We start from the raw sequence: 18,749 nt of genomic DNA on the forward strand, positions 1-18,749 counted from the left end.
AACAGGAGAATGTGCTTACTGTACTCAAATGACTTCCAGAGTCACCAGATCTCACTCCAATAGAGCACATTTGAGATGTGGCGGAATGAAACATTCACATCTTGGATTTACTGCCAACAAATATGAAGCTATTCTTTGATGCCATCATGTCAATATGGGGCAAAATCTCTTTTTCAGCAAGGTGTACCCAATGAAGTGTATGTTAAATACTCATACTGAGTAGGACCTGACAGTCAACAGTTTCAATGCTACCTACTATATAGTCTCTCAGTTGTAGAGACTATATAGTAGGTATATCACTCAGTAGAGTGATAAGTTGTGGGTAAACTGTTTTTTATGCTTAGCTAACAGACATGAACAATGCTGATATATTTCTACTGTGTTTTCTACTCAGTATGATTTTTATTGCCTTGTCTTTTTCATTGAATGTTTGTTTTCGGTCCAAAGAAAGAAAGCTGCTGCTGGGAAGGACAACATGACCTGTACGGGAACTGCTAAGAAATATCATCTCTGCAACACCAAAGTGAGTCACACACTTCCAGTTCATTTTTGTGTCACACCTTTATTAAAACAAACACGGTGGATTTGACTGGCTGACTGAACAGGATGGCTGTCATGGAGCTGGGTGGAGTTCCCAACAGTGTACTCTCAGAAACCACCTCTGCACAAATAAAGGCTTAACAAGAATTTATTTGTGTAGCATACCGTAAAACCACATATTAACAAGTGTGAAACAAACCTGTTTAAATGGTCTGTGTTGTGTCTCTGCTCTGCAGGAATGTCCTCCCACTGGGAGGAGCTTCAGAGAGGAGCAGTGTTGGTCCTTTAACTCACAACTTTATAATGGGAGGAACTATCAGTGGAAACCTCTATATCCCGGTAATAACACCAATAAAAAACCTTGACAGCCTCTCTTTAAATAGTGCAGTGATGAGGGAATTCTTCTCTATGACCTGCTAGTCTTCAACACAACCAGAACCCAAAATAACAAACTTTGTATATCTTCTGATAAAGTGGTTTTAACTGCATATAAAAGATGGACTTGGCCTCTTTGCTTTTAATGTGCTGATAGCGGATGACCAGGTCAAGTGCTAAGGCATTAGTCAATGCTATCTTAGTTAGTGCATTCATAGACTGTATGGGAGCGTTACACAGACACTGGCCAATTAGTGCTACGAAGCATTTAAATAAACAAAATCACAGAATTTCTTCACTGAAACTGCAGCACATCTGAAAATTCATCACACCAGCCATGAAAATGCTCCTGAAAGAGCAGTCCAACTCACATCAGTTACTGTAGCTGAGGTGGGACCAGCAGACACTGAAAAAGACGTGACATTACCGCAGTTGTCATTCTGGTGTTTTGAACCTGGATGTGATTTATGGGTGGAGCATATTGAAACTTAGAATGACCAAGATTTATAAAATGGACTTGATGTTTTATTCATATGACCTGAAATGAGTGACTGAGCCCATAAACTTAGCAGGAAAGTGTTTAAAGAAACACCAGCAAAGGGCCGTTTTCCTAAAGACTCCTATAGGACCAGTAGTGTTTTTGCAACTTGAGCTATCGCCCTCTGGTGGTGTTTAAAAATAATGCACATTTGAGATGCTTTAGCATTTCCTTCAAAAAAGCTACTTTTATAATGGCCTTGTAGGATCTAACAGGCACGGCCTAATTTATTGGAACAGAGGGTAACACGATAGACAGTCTCAGACTTACTACAGCAGGACTGAGGCAGTCTTGGGAAGTAGAAGCAAAATTAACAAGAAGGAAAACAGTTTGAGATGTTTCAAAATAAAACAGGAAACATGACAACTTGAAACCAGGATATAATGGTATAAGAACAGTATGATGGCAGATAAATTCATGACTAATTGTTGAGGATTAGTTAAAGAATCCAATTTGTTTTTTATTATTATTGATTAATGGAAACCAAACCTGAGAAAAAAGGAGTAAAAGTATTACTTAGATTCATCAGATTACAAAACCAGTGAGAGTTGATGTTGCTTTGAGTCCTCATAATGAAACTATAATTGAAATAGTTGTATATTATTTATATACATCATACTGGTATATACCAGCATATATTTGTACCAGTACAGTAGTAAAGAAATGAACAGTTGTGGCTAAAGAATAATTGTATAACATTGCCAGAAGTTATTAGGAATATGCAGTATGCAGTCTGACCTTGCGAATTTAAGTGGTTATAAAACAGAGAAAAACATCTACCATTTGTCTCCAGATGACTACGTTCATATCTCCAGCAATCCCTGTGACCTCCACTGCACCACGACCGACGGCCAGAGGCAGCTGATGGTGACGGCACGAGACGGCACGTCCTGCAAGTACAGCAGCTACCGCGGCGTCTGCGTGGACGGTAAGTGTGAGGTGAGTCCAGCTTCTTATTAATTTGGCATCACTAAATGCTAATGCCTCCCAATCAAATTTAACACAACATTATTTGTATTTATTGCCGAGCCACACTGCAAAACATGTCTGTCGACTGACTGTATATAAGGGATGTAGCATCACGTCAGTTGTTGGTTTCTGCACTCTATAATGAACATTACACCAAGAGAGTACTGGGTTCATGGCCTTTCTGTGTGGAGGTTACATATTTCCCCATGTTTGTGTCGGTTCTCTCTGCGTACTCTGGCCTCCTCCCACAGTCCAAAAGCATGTAGGTGGGGTTAGGTTAAATTGACAGGGTGTACCCTGCCTCTCGTTCTATGGCAGCGTGGATAGTTCCTACCGCCCTCGTGACCCTGCACTGGATAAGCGGAAGAGAACAGGGCGGAAATTAGCTATAGAGACCGAAACTGTATTTTGTTTCAGACTGTAAATGTGCTAATCACATAGCCAAAGTTAGGTATGTTAAGATGTGAATCTGTGGGGATTTGGAGCCAGGCTCAAGTGGACACTTCAGGAAGTACAGGTTTTGCATTGCTTTGAAACACTGTTTAGACGCAGTACAATAAAGATACAGACACCTTCAATGCAGCATGAAGAACTATGTTTTTTTCTCCTTAAGACAATAATTGGAAAATCCCCAAGAGTTACAATGTGTAGATAAAACAAAACATGAAGAAGTAAGGAAGCAATGAAGAAGCTAAATCTTTCAGTGGTATCATTTGTACACATGTTACTCTTGTGCAGAGTAAATTCTTTTGAATAACCTTCCCAAAACGATTGTGGTATTAAGCCAGTTAATTATTATCTGATCTTTAGTATGATTCTTTGTCTTCTGTACTCCCGCATCTTGCCTTGCTGCTCAGCCAATTGGATGTGATGGGGTACTGTTCTCCTCCAACACTTTGGATAAGTGTGGTGTCTGTCAGGGTGACGGCAGCAGCTGCAGCCGAGTCACGGGAAACTTCCGTCGAGGACCCTCGACTCTGGGTAAACCTCGCAGTTCAGTTACCCAATGCATGTTCACAAACTACACTGTAACTACTATTACAGTGTAGCATGGCCTAAATAACTAGGACAGGACCAGACACTGAATTAAAAACTGACCGATCTATCATTACTGTTGATCAAATCAATAAATAAACAAAGAGCATGCCATGTTGCTGATGACTTTCTCTCTGCTGTCATGTAGGTTACTCTTTTATAACTCAAATCCCTGAAGGCTCCTGGGACATACAGATCATCGAGAGGAAGAAATTGGCTGATGTTCTCGGTACATACCCCCCCAAACACACACATACAAATATTATTGCAGTGTGTAAAAAAAAAAAAAAGAGCAAAGAACTATTTTAAAGTTCTCTTAATTCTGCTTTTTCCCCCCTAAAGCTGTGACTGATCAGGCAGGAAACTTCTTCTTTAACGGTGACTACAAGGTGGACAGTCCACAGAATTTCCATGCAGCAGGCACCGTCTTCAAATACCGCCGACCTATGGACGTGTATGAGACTGGTATCGAGTACATTGTTGCCAAAGGCCCCATTGACCAACCCATCAATATTCTGGTACACATTATCCTATCCTCCCTTACTCTTGAATTCCATGATTTAAGTCTTTTTGTTTATAGCTTGTGGAAACCACGCTGCTGCCATGGTGCAAAGTTAAAGTACTATGGCTTCATCCGTAAAAAACCAAAATGAAATCGATGCTTTCACCTTGGAAAGTGTAGATGTGCACAGACAACACCTATGAATTTCAAACCTGCGCACAAAAGAACTATGAATTTTCATTGTGAGCATTTATTGTGTTGGTTCAATCGGTGACCAGTTAGCAATTTTAAGATGAAAATTTTCGAATATGCAAGAGCATATGTGAGCCCAAACCTCTCTAAAGGAAAAATTGCAACACGGCTTAGGTTCGTCAAGTCTCTTATGAATGAACCACAATACTTCTGGAACAATTTGGAGGCTAAAGTGGAGAAGTTTGGCCATACTGCAAAGAGCCAGATTTGAAGAAAAGCATATACAGCATACCAGAACAAACACCTCATACCAACCGTAAGCATGGTGGTGGAGGGGGTCATAATTTGGGATTTGTGGCCTCAGGACCTGGGCATCTTGCATTGAGTTGCCCATGAACTTGCCCATGACAGTCAGAAATGAGGCCATCTGTCCGACAGCTAAAGCCAAAACTAGGTCATGCAGCATAACAATGATCTCATGTACAACGCCAAGTCTACAACAGAATGGCTGAAAAAGAAAAGAATCAATGTTTCGCAATGGCCCAGTACAGACCTCGTGTCTTTGACGGGACCTTAAGAGAGCTGAGCATAGACAATCACACACAAAACATAATGAATCAATGTTGTTGTGGTGGAGGTGTGGTCTGCAGTTCTGCTGCACAGGAGTCGTGGTGCAGTGGGTTCAGGGGGTGTCCGGAGGCTGGCAGAGCAGCTTGGGTTGATCGGCTAATTAGGCTCTTCTTTTATTGGGAGGTCGCTGGGACCGAGGAGATGGCTATGCAGAGAGATGCTGGACAGCCGAAAAGCTGCACAAACAGTCGGATCAAACTGAAAACTGAGAATATATGAAAACTTTCTTGTTCACATGACTGTATAGACTGACTGTATATATCACAAATTAATTCCTCATTAAACATCGTTACACAATATTTCACAAAAACCTTTTTATGATAGAAATGTAGGGATATTTGTTGTCATGGCCTCTTTTTATTAGCTAGCTACGGGCTAAAGGTCCCGCTGATTCAGACTGACGGCATGTTTTTTTTTTCACCGTAGCAGGGGAGACTGACAACACATTCATCCTCGAGGCAACAGTTATATAAAAAAACTGAATTGAACCGAACATTTTCTGGCTGAATGTTTGAGTCTATCTTTGAGACCACCTTGAGTTGGTCTAATTATAGTTTTTGTTTTTTGACTCCATAAACATCTTCGATTTACTCTCCTCATCTGACAGGTGTGGAACCAAAATGGCCGCACACCTTACATCACCTACGAATACACAGTCCTCCGAGACTCCCTGCCACCCGTTCCTCCTCCTCCTGTCTACACCGGGTCAGACACCTCAGCCGGAGAGGTGTCTGTAGAAGTGAGTGGTCTACTGGCCCCCAATGGCAGCATCTGTGACCAGGTGGCTCCTGGGGGCCAGGTGGAGACAGAAGGTACAGATGGGCAGAAGGGCAAAGAGACCAACGAGGTGTATGAGGAGACAGCAGCCATCGACTGTGAAGATGGAGTAGCTACCCCAAAGTTTACAGGTAGAGATTATGTGACAAGTTCTCTATAAACTATTACTTTAATACGTACAATACAGCAGAACACAATGCATTTACATGCACGTTTTTAGTAGAAAAAAATTCCTTTACCTTTATACCTCCTGGAAGTGTATCTCAGGGCATATAAAGCAATATAAAAAATAAGTTCTGATATAAGATGACTGTAAGGCAGATGATGGCTCCCAAGCAAGGTAGCACATAGGTCAGATTTTTAACACCACCCTCCATCTTACTGCCTTATTCTGGATGTGTGTAAGATGGCCCTTTGCAACTCTGTATTATTCATGATACGGCTAGATAAAAAGAATCAGCAGCAGATGAAAAATTCAGAGTTTTGTGGCGTTTTCTTCTTTTAAGAAAGGCAGCATCACAAACATGAGCAGTAATGGCACTTCCTGAGGGCTCTCAGCTCATTCAGCTGACTGCTGAGGCCATTACACCACTGCTCCAGGGAGAGGCGGCGGTGGTGAAAGGCTCGCCGTACACTTTTTACTCCAGTCGACATCATACTACGGACAAGATGCTGCGCTCTGACTGAAAATAGCTCGTTCGTGTTTTCACTCTCTGTTTTTACTCACTGAGTTTTTACAAAGTCATTCAGGATTTTAAATACACTGCTTGTACATGTGAGCCAGTACAGAAATCCTCCAAAAATCCTCATTAGGTTGTCTCTGTACCTCTTATTCAGGAGAAGCAAGTGTTGGTACTGTCATTTTAATACAGTTGTATTTCAGACTTTGCGAAACTTCTTTGGGCTTTGACTGCTATAGCATGTCATTACAAAAGTAACTTAATGAGCATTTGGAAGCTAAGAACATTTAGAGTAAGTGCAAGGCCTTTCAGTCAGTGCAAAAAATTTCAATAATGTAATTACATATGATGAAAATACATGAAACATAACTCAAAAATAAAATCTCGATTATCTAAACTTTACACACATTCATTCACACACAGTCGTACTCCGGTGGGTGTGCCAGAGAGCAACTTTGGGTTAGCATCTTACCCATGAATATTTGGCATGTAGACTGGAGCAGCCAGGGATCAAAACTCCAACCTTCCGATTAGCAGATGAACAGCTCTACTGCCTGAGCTACAGCTACTCAAACGGCCATTTGTTACAGCAGCACACTTTGATCTTATGTGGGCTGAAACTCACCTTCCTGTCAGTATACAGAAATGTAACCACGTTTACTCAGTGAGATATCTCAATGTAAGACAAAGAAGTGAAATTTTAAATAGTATGTCTCACTTTCTCTACATGTTAAAAGATTCTGCTTTAGTAAATAAAAGAAATCTGCCAGCACAGCTCTCTGTAACTAGTAACAGGGTAAAGCACAGACATACATGGTGGCCATGGTTGAGGTCTTTATTATTAGGAAAAGCTATAAAAGTAAAAAAATAAAAATACCTACAAAAATAAATAGAAAAATACAGTTTAAAGTCCAAAGAGCATGTCCTCTCTCACATTTTCCAAAGCCATCCAATGGGCTGGATTAGAGGTTTTCTGGTCCCAATTTTGGGCCCCGGGACTTGTGTTTGACACCCTTACATGTTTTCAGCCTTGTCCTTTCCATGCAGAGATTTCTCCAGATTCCAGAAAATCACAGATTTTATTGGTAATTTTAGTGTTTCCTGATTTTTTTTTAAATATACTTTTATGAAATCCTTTATTCAGATAACTTGTAATGACTGCCATCATAAGCAGAGCTGAATTTGTTGACTTTGTGTGAAGGTAACAGCAGCCAAATAGACAGCACTGCCAAACCTGTTACTGATGGTGGGGGCCTGGATACACCACCCGATTCCCCAAACCTCATCTGGAGGGTCCTGATGGACGGCCGAATTGGTGCAGATGAGTTACTTATCAACATTTCGACTAACCAGCTGCTGACCGAGGGAGACAGTTTGTTCTCTTCTGAGGTGGGACCAGCAGAAGTGGGTCTGAGCAGCCTGGAGCGAGATGATCTAAACGATACACTCGAGTTTACTCTGGGCCAGAAACGCAACGACAGCGGAGACAGCCAGAACAGGACGGTGCCGAGCAGTGGGAGGACTTCCAACCGCTCCAACAGAACCAGGTAATGTAAAAAGAGCATGAAGGACATCAGCATCACATATGAGTTTTAAGATGATGCAGAGCAGAAGCCCGTTGTTCACAGGTTCAGGTTTGGGCTCACATAAAGACATTTCATGTCAAATCGGATGAAGTCTGGACTGAAAGTGTTCAGACTGTTCAGACTTTACACACACTGTCAAACCTCTGGACTTGATTCTGGCTGCAGGCTAAAGAGAGGCAGGCTGAGAGAAATGGGCGCTTTTAAAGAGATGTCCTGGCAGAGACACAGAGTGTCACATTGAGACAAGACTGACGGCAAGAAAAGGTTCAAAGTGAGAGTGCTAGTGGAACAGACAGCTTTGCCAAAATAACAGGTAGTCAGTGTAACACAGGTAGAAAGACAGACGGCCACTTAGACAGGTAATCAGGCACATGTGCATGTAGCTAGGCAGTTAGATGAGACAATATACACAATATACACCGTACTGGTTGCAAGAAAAAACAGCCAGGTTAACTGACAAGCAGCAAAGCAGGTAGACACATAGATAAACAGTGCAGGCAGTAAATCAGTCAGACAGGTAGACCAATTGGCAGAAAAGCAGGTGGACCAGTACTGTACAAGGAAGCAATGCAGACAGACAAGTAGATATACGGTCAGTACGGCAGTCAGGCAGATATATGCTGCAGGACAGGCCGACAGGTAGACTTGGCAGGTTTTGCATTCGTCATATTTATAATTCATGTTGGCTTCACCCGCTCTGCAGCCAGCAGCTATAAAACATACAGTGACACGCCCTTTCCTCAGGGAGACAGAGACAGGAGAGGAAACGAGCGGAGCAGAGGAGCACAGAGGGGAGGAAGGTGGAGGAGGTGGGAAATGCAGCCGTGCTTAGAAACAAATAATTCAAGGTATTTGCAAGAAAAGTGAGAAATATGATGCAGAGGGGAACGTGTTCTGCTGTCAGGCTGCCATCACTTCTGGTGAGAAAATAATGGACAGGATTTGGTCCGGCTTGCATGGAGGGATGCCGGTGAGGTATAACTCAACGTGTCTCCGATTTTCAGATAAATGTCTGGGAACGAGGGAACGACCGTGTTATGACAGGAATGTGTGCATGACTTTTATGTGACGTGGTGAAAAAACAAAGTGCGTCTGCCGGGATGCGGGCTGTGAATCAGCTGTCATGCTGTGCTTGTCTGAGGCCTGGGAAACAGCCTCCCTCTGCGTGGGTGTCTGTGTGTTTACTCCTGGGTATTCTTAAAAGTCCTGAAAAGAATATTTCATTCAAATTGCCCGGTTTGAAGACGTGCTCTTAAAATGTTGCCCTGAAAACCTGATATCCGCAGGTTGAGGATTCATAGGAACTGCATCTGCATATCATGCTGCACTATACTCAAACATACACAACTGACCTGCGTCCTTTGTGCGTGACAGGGGGAATCAGCGGCTCTACCAGAAGAACCTGAAGCTGAGTCCTGCTGACATGTACCGCTGGAAACTTTCATCACAGGAGCCGTGCAGCATGACCTGCTCCATAGGTATGCAAACACTCAAAGCACACATAAAACATCCATGAAAACATCCATGTTCAATGAAAGTGTGATATCTGTTAAGATCCCAGACCTGACAGGTCTCTGTAACACCTTTGACTCTTGAAACCTGACAGAGCTTGTGTGGTGCAGCAACTTTCTGTGCATTTGCAGTGCAGCGAACTGATTGTTCCTCTCCATATAATTTGTAATTTTCCCATTGTCTATGTAAGACATGCAATGCATTCTGGTATTGTATTGTGTTTCCAGCAATTGAGGTGCCTGCCGTCAGCTGCTTAAATTGGAGGTCTAGACTTCTGTATGCAAATCAGGGTGAACACCTCTGATAAAAAAAGTTTAAACTTCTGATTTCTAATGTCTGTCTGATGTCTAAAATGAAGATAGATTTAACAAGTTATTATTAATATAATTTGTGCCAGGGCACAAATTCAAGCTCCACTCCAATTCCTGCAAATTTGGTGATCTCAGTGTCAGCCCACGTGAGCTGATAGCTGTGCTGTCTATGCATCCAGCTTGAACATATACCAGTTTTAGCCAGTCCACAGGAGCTGCACATGTGCAAGATGGTTTGCATTGCAACCCACCTCCTCTCCCGCTCTTACTTTTATGTTTCATGTTTTTTCTCTATTTTTTTAATGAATAGATGTTATGAATGAATAATTGTTTCCAATTCTGGAAAGCAGCACAGCAACTTTACCTGTAAAAACAGTGAACAGGCAAAAGCATCTCAGATAGCATGCAGTATAGAGATTTTTAGCAGACAGCTAACACCTAAGCCATCAGTTTAGGATAAGCTGATCTACTGAGATTCCTGCTGAGCTTGACTTCATCTGAACTAGTGGTCACTTTGATTTCCACTGGACTTTCTTTTCAATATAGGTACAGCTTCAAGACAAAACAGGAATTGCACTAATATACAGAAATCAAATGCACTTAAAAAGAACTTAAAATTTTGATACTCTGTGTGCACTGTGCTTTTTTTTCCTTGTATATAAAATGTGTTGCATAAATCAGTTCACTCTGCCTACAATCCAGGAGTCTCCAGGTCCTTTGTCACATGTGTTCGTTACGATGGCGTGGAAGTACACGATATGTACTGCGATGCTCTGACCAGACCAGAGCCGGTCCATGACTTCTGCATTGGCCGAGAATGTCAGCCCAGGTGCGATCCCCCGGAGGAGCATAAACCTTTTAATAAACAGATCATTACTGTGACTGCTTCTTTTCCTCTGATAATTATGGACAAATGCGGTCTTTCAGGTGGGAGGCGAGCAGTTGGAGCGAGTGCTCCAGGACCTGCGGGGAAGGTTTCCAGTTTCGTCAGGTGCGCTGCTGGAAGATGCTCTCGCCGGGTTTGGACAGCTCGGTCTACAGTGATCTCTGCACCATGGCTGACCTGGAGAGACCCGTGGAGAGAAGAGCCTGCAAGAGCCCCGCGTGCGGCCCACAGTGGGAGGTGGCCGAGTGGACGGAGGTATGATAAACCAGGAATGTGAACTTGTACTAATATACTAAAACAATCTGATTTACTTTTCTGTGTGTTGAGTAGATGTAGCTGAATAAATAGCACTTCAAAGCTGAAGAAAGACATGTACTTTTGAGGTGAACTGTCCCTTTAAAACATACAGAGTATCTTTACTTTGCATATTTTTTTGTTTGTTTGGATTTTTGCATTTGATTTCTGTGCAAACATTCCCCGGCACTCTGCAGGATTTGTTTTTTCTTGCAGTGCAGATGTCTCTGTCTTTCTCTTGTCAAGCTTTGAGTGCTGCAGCTGTGTGCTACAGTCTTGTGGTCAAATTGTGGTCACTGATGGATTCTCCAGAAACACTTAGCAGACACCAAAAACCCTAAATGTGACTCTGTTAGATTGTTAGAGGTTGTATGACACAGAGAGAGAATGACAGAAATGTCGGGTACGCATGCTGATGTTTTTTTTCTTTGTGGATCAATGCAGACATGACCATTTAATTACAGATCAGTTGTTCCCCATGTATCTTTGATGAAGGTCTGCAGTGTTTTTCTAATAGTTTTGTACTTTTTGGGTTATTTCACAGTCATTCATTCATTCTTTTACATTCTAGTTAAACGAACAATAAACTGTGCTGTTAGGAAAACGTAATAAACATGTTTTTGGGGGTGGTTTTGTGCATTTTTGAGGAAAAAGCTTTAAAAGTGATGCCTAGGCCGCCCATACATTTTAAGTATAGTAAAAAGTTCATACTGATTCTGAAATCATTTTTTTCTGTCTTTTCAAGATATTCATTCAAAGCAAAGATAAACAATAAAGAATATAATGTAATTTATGCATTTCTACCAATCAACGTGCTTCATCTTCTTCTTGATAATGACTCTTTCCTTATTGCAGTGTCCTGCTAAATGTGGCCGCAAAGCTCAGGTAACCCGCGATGTGCGCTGCTCTGACGAGACCAGACCATGTGACCCGTTGACCAAACCGCCGAACGTCAAAAACTGCACCGGCCCTCCCTGCGAACGCCACTGGACTGTGTCCGAGTGGGGACCCGTGAGTGTTTTTACTTTACACAAACCTGCATGTCAGTGAACATGAGTGATGAGAAGTTAAAATATTACCATATCTGCATATTTTATCTCTCGTCCCTGCAGGGCTGGAATCTCAGACAGTGAAAAAAAGGAAAGACACTTAATTTATGGTTTAATGTTACAATCCGTGTCTGAGTTAAACGTTCTATTTCTTTTATTTTAAATTATTTTTCCTGCGTCTAACATTCCTCCATCATTTTCAGGGTTGTTGGAAAAACAGCTCGTCTGTCCCAGCTGTCTTTTAAGTGCCACGGTGTGAATTTATTGCTTTTATTGTGTTACGGACACGAGGTGTAGTTGCCGATGTTCCATTCAAAGTGAAAGTCTGGAAAATCGCAGGACTGATTTACAACCGCAGCCTCCGACTTGGAAAAACACAGAAGACTAAAGAGCTGTCACTTTGACACACAAAAATTACAATTCACAACACAAGGCCAAAAAAGTTTATCTTTTTTTCATAAATTTTTCATCAACTGAGAACAGATGTAACCAGATGTAACTTTTCATTTCTGATGTCTTCAGATTTACAAGTTTATTCTGTACAGATGTACTGGAAGGAAACTGGTTTGAAATTACGCCTGTCTCATAAATGTAAATGACGTGGATAAAGCCATGCTGCTACAAAACTAGCTTATTGAGCTACACACTCCTGGTCTAAAAGTTTAATCGCAGCACGACCAACAAATATAGTTTTAATAATAAACTCAGTGTGCGCAGCATAGTGAGGTTTTGCTGTCGTGTTGTTGATGAACTACTTTAACTGCAGTAAATATTAAACTCTGGTGACATGTGTTGTTATTTAACATCTGCCTAAACATGGCCTCACATGCTGATTTTTTATTTTCCATGATGTGAGGTGACCTGAAATGACTTCACACTGTGTGCGACAAAGCTTGGCTGCAGATAACTGCGATGAGAACTCGATTGCTCTCGCTTGATAATGACTCATCGGGCGCGACCTTTGTTTGTTGCAGTGCTCGGGGTCGTGCGGCCAGGGGAAGATGGTGCGTCATGTGTACTGTAAGGCTCCGGAGGGTCGCGTGGTTCCCGAGAACCAGTGCTCAGCAGAGAACAAGCCCTTAGCCATTCACCCCTGTGGAGAAAGAGACTGCGCTCCGCACTGGCTGAGTCAAGACTGGGAGAGGGTGAGGCCCGGATACACACTGTCTGAATTAAGATGTTACTGCGAGCAGACCTGACACACATTTTAAGTGATTTTTGTAATCACAGAAAAGCATGACACACGTGTTTGGGGGGACATGGAGTTATAACTCAGTGGGAGCCCATTTGATTGCACTTTAAGAGGTCTCTGGTTCAAATCCCAGTGCCTAGAGTAATAGAAGGGGAAAGAAATTTATGCTTTACAAGAGGATTCTAACTAGTTTATGAGTAAAGAGCTTCGTGCAGCTGTTTCCTCTGGATGGATACTGACTAATCCCATGAAAACACTTAGATATAGTTCCTTTATAAACGTAAATGCATTTAATTAAGGCTTTATTCTAATTCGCTCTAGTTTTAAACTTTTGCTAAAGAAATGTTACTACAGTCTAAACCTACCAGTAACAGCCTTGATCTAAGGATCTGGTTTTAACATGTATTAGAGCATACAGTTCAGTGAGCATGCTAGGGTCTGCTGGGGTCTGAGTGACTTGGATATGTGCAGATGTTGGCTTGCCTGCACATTTTTTGTGATAGTTCATATTTGTCCGCTGAGACACTATTCGTCAGTGCACAAGCTATCCATCTGCCCTTCAGGTGGTTTTGAGCAGACTTGAGTGTACTCAGAGAGACTCCTCACCTGTGACGGCTGCATATGTCTGCAACAGATTATAATCCCTGCCTTATGCGTGCTGCATTTGCTTTCTGTCGGAAAATGTGAGACATGGGGGTATAGCTCAGTGGAAGAGCATTTGACTGCACATCTCGAGGTCTCTGGTTCAATTCCGGATGCCCCCGGCGTTATTCCTTTAAAAATATAGGAATGGATATGAACCTGTCACCTCTGCAGTAGCTTAGGGTTTTGGTCTCCCTGCTTGGAAACCTTGTTTACAGGCCGTCTTATATTTCAATACTAACTCATTTGAAAAGCTGCATATGGAACTTTCTCATCATTATCTCTTGTAGAGCAGCCTGTAAGGGTTAGGTTTTAGTTTTAGTTTGGATTAGGGTGACCAGGTCTGTCACCTTAATCAGATTCAATCAGACAACCTTAATCAGACACTAAAGATGTCCAAAGACATGCAGTAGTGGCTATAGGTTAGTTGGGAACTCTAAATCGCCCATAGGTGTGAATGTGAGTGCGAATGGTTATCTGTCTCTATGTGTTAGCCCTGCGGCAGACTGGCGACCTGTCCGGGGTGTACCGTGCCTCTCGCCTTAAGGCAGCTGGAATAAGGTCCAACCCCCCCACGACCCTGAAAAAGATAAGTGGAAGAGAATGGATTGATATTTACATTAAGTGTATGTGTGAGTGCAGAAGGGAAGGCAGCCAGACACAGTTATTGGTTTCCTGCCTTTCAGGTGGATGTTACTTTAACATGTATCAGTCACATGTACCAACTCAGTTACAGACCACATTCAGGATATCAACAGACGGTAATCATAAAGAAGACAGCAAATGTTGGGACTTGGGACATTTTCATCCAACACCCTAAACAGTCAATGCTCACCCAAAGACTCTTTAATCGTTGTTCTCTGAAAGACTTTCCTCTCCTGTCACTGAATAGTCAAAGAATTGTTACAAGCATGGGGTTTCTTAAAATAATGCAATCTAACAGCATTTAATATTTCACACAGTGGTAACAGTTCAAACTAAAAGGAGCATGTTTGGAGATAGTGTTATCATTTTCATGAATATGCAGGGAAGATCTGTTAGGTTCTGAATATATTCACAGGGTGAACATTTACTGAGCAAAAATTTCCTCTATAAAACAAAAGGCCCAACTTGCACTGCAACTTTTGCATTTTTCAGACTGTTTATTAACAAAAAAACCCCCAAGACAAATAAACTAAGGATATTATTTTTTATGAAATATTTGCAGAGCTTTATGAAGAAACTCTAAATGCACAAAGTCCCTTTTTAATGTTAACAATGCTACAAAGATTTTACCTTTGACTGCAGTGCAACACAACCTGTGGTCGTGGTGTGAAACGGAGGATCATTCAATGCGTCGGCATCAGCGGAGGAAAGTTCCAGATCTTCGATGAGGAGGCATGTGTGGGGAACGAGAAGCCTGAAGAAGAAAACACCTGCTTCGAGAGGCCATGCTTCAAATGGTACACCACCCCCTGGTCTGAGGTGAGATCCACAGAAAGTCTTCGAGTGTGAAATAAGCTCTCAAAATGAAGATAAATTAGGATAACAGCAAAAAAGACGTGTTTAATGACTGTGTTTCTGGCTTCATGTGCCTTCAGTGCACTAAGACATGTGGCATCGGTGTGAGGATGAGGGACGTGAAGTGTTATCAGGGCAGGGAGCTGGTCCGAGGTTGTGACCCCCTCACCAAACCGGTGGCCAAACAGACCTGCACTCTGCAGCCATGCCCCACTGAGCCTCCAGGTAACAACAAAGAGAATCTGCTACTTTCCATCCTAACCACTGTTCCTAATGACTCTTGCAGGCATTATAAGTGAACTGCCAGCTGCTTTTTTTACTCATGTTTGCCAGTTTTGGCAGAGGCAGTATTGAAGAAAGATAGACAGCTCAGAGTGGAGTATAATCTCCACAGCTGTTTGAAAGTTGCCTCCAGGACTAATTGTGAGTCTGACTGTTTCCCAGATGAGAGCTGTCAGGATCGGCCCTCCACCAACTGCCTGCTAGCTCTTAAGGTCAACCTGTGCAGCCACTGGTACTACAGCAAGGCCTGCTGCCACTCCTGCCGCGCCGTTCGACCTCCAGCCTCCTAGTCGAGGACGCCGCAGCCTCTCTCCACCCCGACTCAACTCCGGCATGAGGAAATACATTCAGCTGTACAGCAGTTACTGTGAATAATGAGGGAAAGCTAAATGTCAGTCTGCCTTTTTTTAAAAACAGGAACTTCCTCAGATAACTTGGATTTAGATGGGTCAGTTTAAATGATCTCAAATGAATTCCTGTCAGTTCCTGTTGATGTTACAACATCAGCTGCAGTGTTCTCACACAAAATTAGACAAAAGAAATGTGCACTTTGGGAGGCACTTTGAAATTAATGAGGACGAGTAAACAAACATCTCTTTTTTCTGCTTCACTGCTACAAAAAGTTTTTAGTTTCTTCTTGTTTTGAGAGGATTTCTGACACAATGCATTATCAAATATTAAATAGTTCCTTTCTGCTCATTTCCAGTCAATATTTGTATTTTTAGATTCTACCAGAGTAGCTTTGCATGAGTAATATTTCAAAATAATCCTCATGTATCTTATAAAGACCCTTGTGGCAGCATCTCAGTAACAGCAGGTATAAACAGCAGGTGAGTGGAGCCTCTGTTCTCACAGCCAGAGCTGTGTACCCTCTAAATTTGCTCCTGAGCTCACTCACTTTTTGACCCAGCCTCTAGTAGTGAACCAAGGAAGCGCCGTTTTTGGCACATTTATCATTTATCAGCCCCTCGGGGAAAATAAAGCAGAGCATGCCTCTCCCTTATTATCATATTTCTTCTTATTTTCTTTATATTTAACCCTGCAGACCCTGTTGTACCAGTTGTTACTGAATATTTATGGGTCCATCATTTCAGTTCCTTTAGAAAATTTGCGCTAAACAACATGCGGAGTCGGAGACACAATGGAGTCAACAGTAAAGCGGTCTCACAAACCTCTATCACCAGTTAGCAGCATGCTCCTGTTATCGCTGCAAGGAAGAGCTCTATTAAATTATTTCTCAACTGAAGATATTGCATGAGTAGAATATTTAAAACAGATACTGTTTATGAAATATTATTTAAATGTGTTTCAGTTTTAGCGTCTGGCATGGCCAAACAGGAAGTAAAAAAAAAAAAATTAAATATATATAAATATAAATATAGCTTATATTTCAATTCCGTCTCCTGCCGTTTGACGCCACACCGGCGTGCCTGCAGGATATGGAAGCATATTTATTAGTGATAGAACATTTTCATTTAGCGTGACGCTCCTGATGCCAGCCTATGGTTATTCATCAGGTCAACTGATACCAGCTCTGGTCTGTGTGCACGACAGAGGAGGAGAGAGTTGATCCGAACACAGACAGAGAGATCCCTGAAACTTGAAGTATGGGTGAAATGTATTCAGAAGACGTGTACGTGTATGTCTAACTAATGTGTACTGTGTTTTTATATTGCCGATACCTCTTTGTACAAAACTAAATATGGAGTTTGTGTACTGTTGATAATAAACTGAAAACCTAATGGTACTGACATGTATTTCAATTAAATAACAGTTCAAACATTTCGCCTCTCTCATGTTTAACTTTTGCATTTTGGATATTTTTCTTTACAGGAATGGATACCACATCTCAGCTTTCATTTGAGTAACAAACTGTAGAAAGAAATCTGTGGGACCATTTTAACACATAGTCACAACAAGACTTGTCTGACTTGAAGATTTCTTATTCTTAAAACACAACTGGGACTGGCTACTTTTAGTTATTGTGCCAGTTCAGAGGATGGTAGTTTGTTGTTAGCCAAATATCTCCAAAGCCTCAGTTAGACTGGGGCAATTGCACATCTTTTCATAAGAAAGGTTAGTCTGTTGGTCCCATAGTGTAGTGCTTTACACATTTACCTAACAAGTGCCTGTTAAAACTCAGGAGGAGACCCAAACTCCTATTCACTAGCTGGGCCCACGTCTTCATTTTAGGTTTGACAGTGTTTTAGTAGGTAAAAGTGAACGCTCTGACATGAATTGAGCTGCGGTTTGGGGAAGGCCTCGAAGGGGACTGGCGATGGCTCCTGGGCCTGGCAGATCCCCATGTAATAAATAGAAAGGAAGAAGTTAAAGAATTGAGAACAAGGAGGCAGGGACGGTGGGGAACGTAAATGAGAATGAACAGCTTGCAGAACTGGGGGAACCTATATTGATGACAACCGGAAGGAGCGTGTTTGGAGGCGTGGTCCCTCTCCTGAAATTCCGATACATAATCTCCAATAAAATTGTGTCACGAAGGGCAACTGCCACAAAGAATAGTCTGCAAATCATCTTTTGTGAATACAGGAGCAGCCAAAATAATCTTCTTCATCTTCGGAAGAGTTAATATCTTTAGATGGCTATAATAGAAGACTTGAAACTGAAAACAAGGCTTTACTGGGCTTGTTTGCATTGCTATATCATAGCAAGATGTGAACTGTGAATGAATGAACTGCACTGTGGCACGTCTCCTTGCCCTTGACTCCCACCTGTTTTTACTTGTTTACTTTATATCATGTTTGCATGCAGATTAAGCCTGCATTTAAATTCTATTTATTTAGTTATTTCTCTCAGATCGTTAAACACCACCACGACAGCTGTGCCTCACACATATATATCTAAACTCTCATTTAATGTAATAAGAATTATAATCAATCAGATTATCCTGTGTCTTAATGATGTGATACTGATAAATCTGTGAACTTATACATTAAAATTCAACTATTATGGCACGGTTCTGGGTCATTTGACCCAGGGTTTTGAGTTTTCTTATACTTTGATATTCATTGTTTATGTTTAAGTCTCATTTAGTTATCTAAGCTCGTTTCTATTTTGCCTAGGTTGCCCTGTTATGGCTCATTATGTTCATTTCGGTCAGCTGATTTTCCAGGTGTTTCCACTTCCCCTGATCACCTCCTGTGTGTATTTAAGTCCTGTGTCTTCTTTTTTTTGAGTGTTGTTCCAGACCATACTCCATACCAGTTGGTGGCGGTAATGCACCTTTCAGTTGTTTGCCA

General features: G+C 41.8%; 1 protein-coding gene and 1 non-coding gene across 2 annotated transcripts in view; both read left to right on the forward strand.

Moving 5' to 3' along the window:
* LOC134638931 (ADAMTS-like protein 2) overlaps positions 1-17,234 on the forward strand; it is a 33,628-nt gene extending 16,394 nt beyond the window's left edge. Inside the window, exons 4-19 of the mRNA XM_063489892.1 lie at positions 448-523; positions 777-879; positions 2,247-2,392; positions 3,280-3,403; positions 3,606-3,686; positions 3,800-3,975; positions 5,389-5,689; positions 7,440-7,785; positions 9,199-9,302; positions 10,350-10,476; positions 10,575-10,788; positions 11,683-11,838; positions 12,851-13,021; positions 14,998-15,174; positions 15,291-15,435; positions 15,655-17,234. Of these exons, the coding sequence (XP_063345962.1) occupies positions 448-523; positions 777-879; positions 2,247-2,392; positions 3,280-3,403; positions 3,606-3,686; positions 3,800-3,975; positions 5,389-5,689; positions 7,440-7,785; positions 9,199-9,302; positions 10,350-10,476; positions 10,575-10,788; positions 11,683-11,838; positions 12,851-13,021; positions 14,998-15,174; positions 15,291-15,435; positions 15,655-15,782 (2,575 nt within the window). The 3' untranslated portion in view covers positions 15,783-17,234. The remainder of the gene's footprint in view (positions 1-447; positions 524-776; positions 880-2,246; positions 2,393-3,279; positions 3,404-3,605; positions 3,687-3,799; positions 3,976-5,388; positions 5,690-7,439; positions 7,786-9,198; positions 9,303-10,349; positions 10,477-10,574; positions 10,789-11,682; positions 11,839-12,850; positions 13,022-14,997; positions 15,175-15,290; positions 15,436-15,654) is intronic.
* Positions 13,761-13,832, forward strand: trnac-gca (transfer RNA cysteine (anticodon GCA)). Its single transcript has one exon. It is a non-coding gene; the product is annotated as a tRNA-Cys (tRNA).
* Positions 17,235-18,749: the final 1,515 nt, after the last annotated feature.

Source organism: Pelmatolapia mariae, linkage group LG12 (genome assembly GCF_036321145.2).
Source record: "Pelmatolapia mariae isolate MD_Pm_ZW linkage group LG12, Pm_UMD_F_2, whole genome shotgun sequence".
NCBI lineage: Eukaryota > Metazoa > Chordata > Actinopteri > Cichliformes > Cichlidae > Pelmatolapia > Pelmatolapia mariae.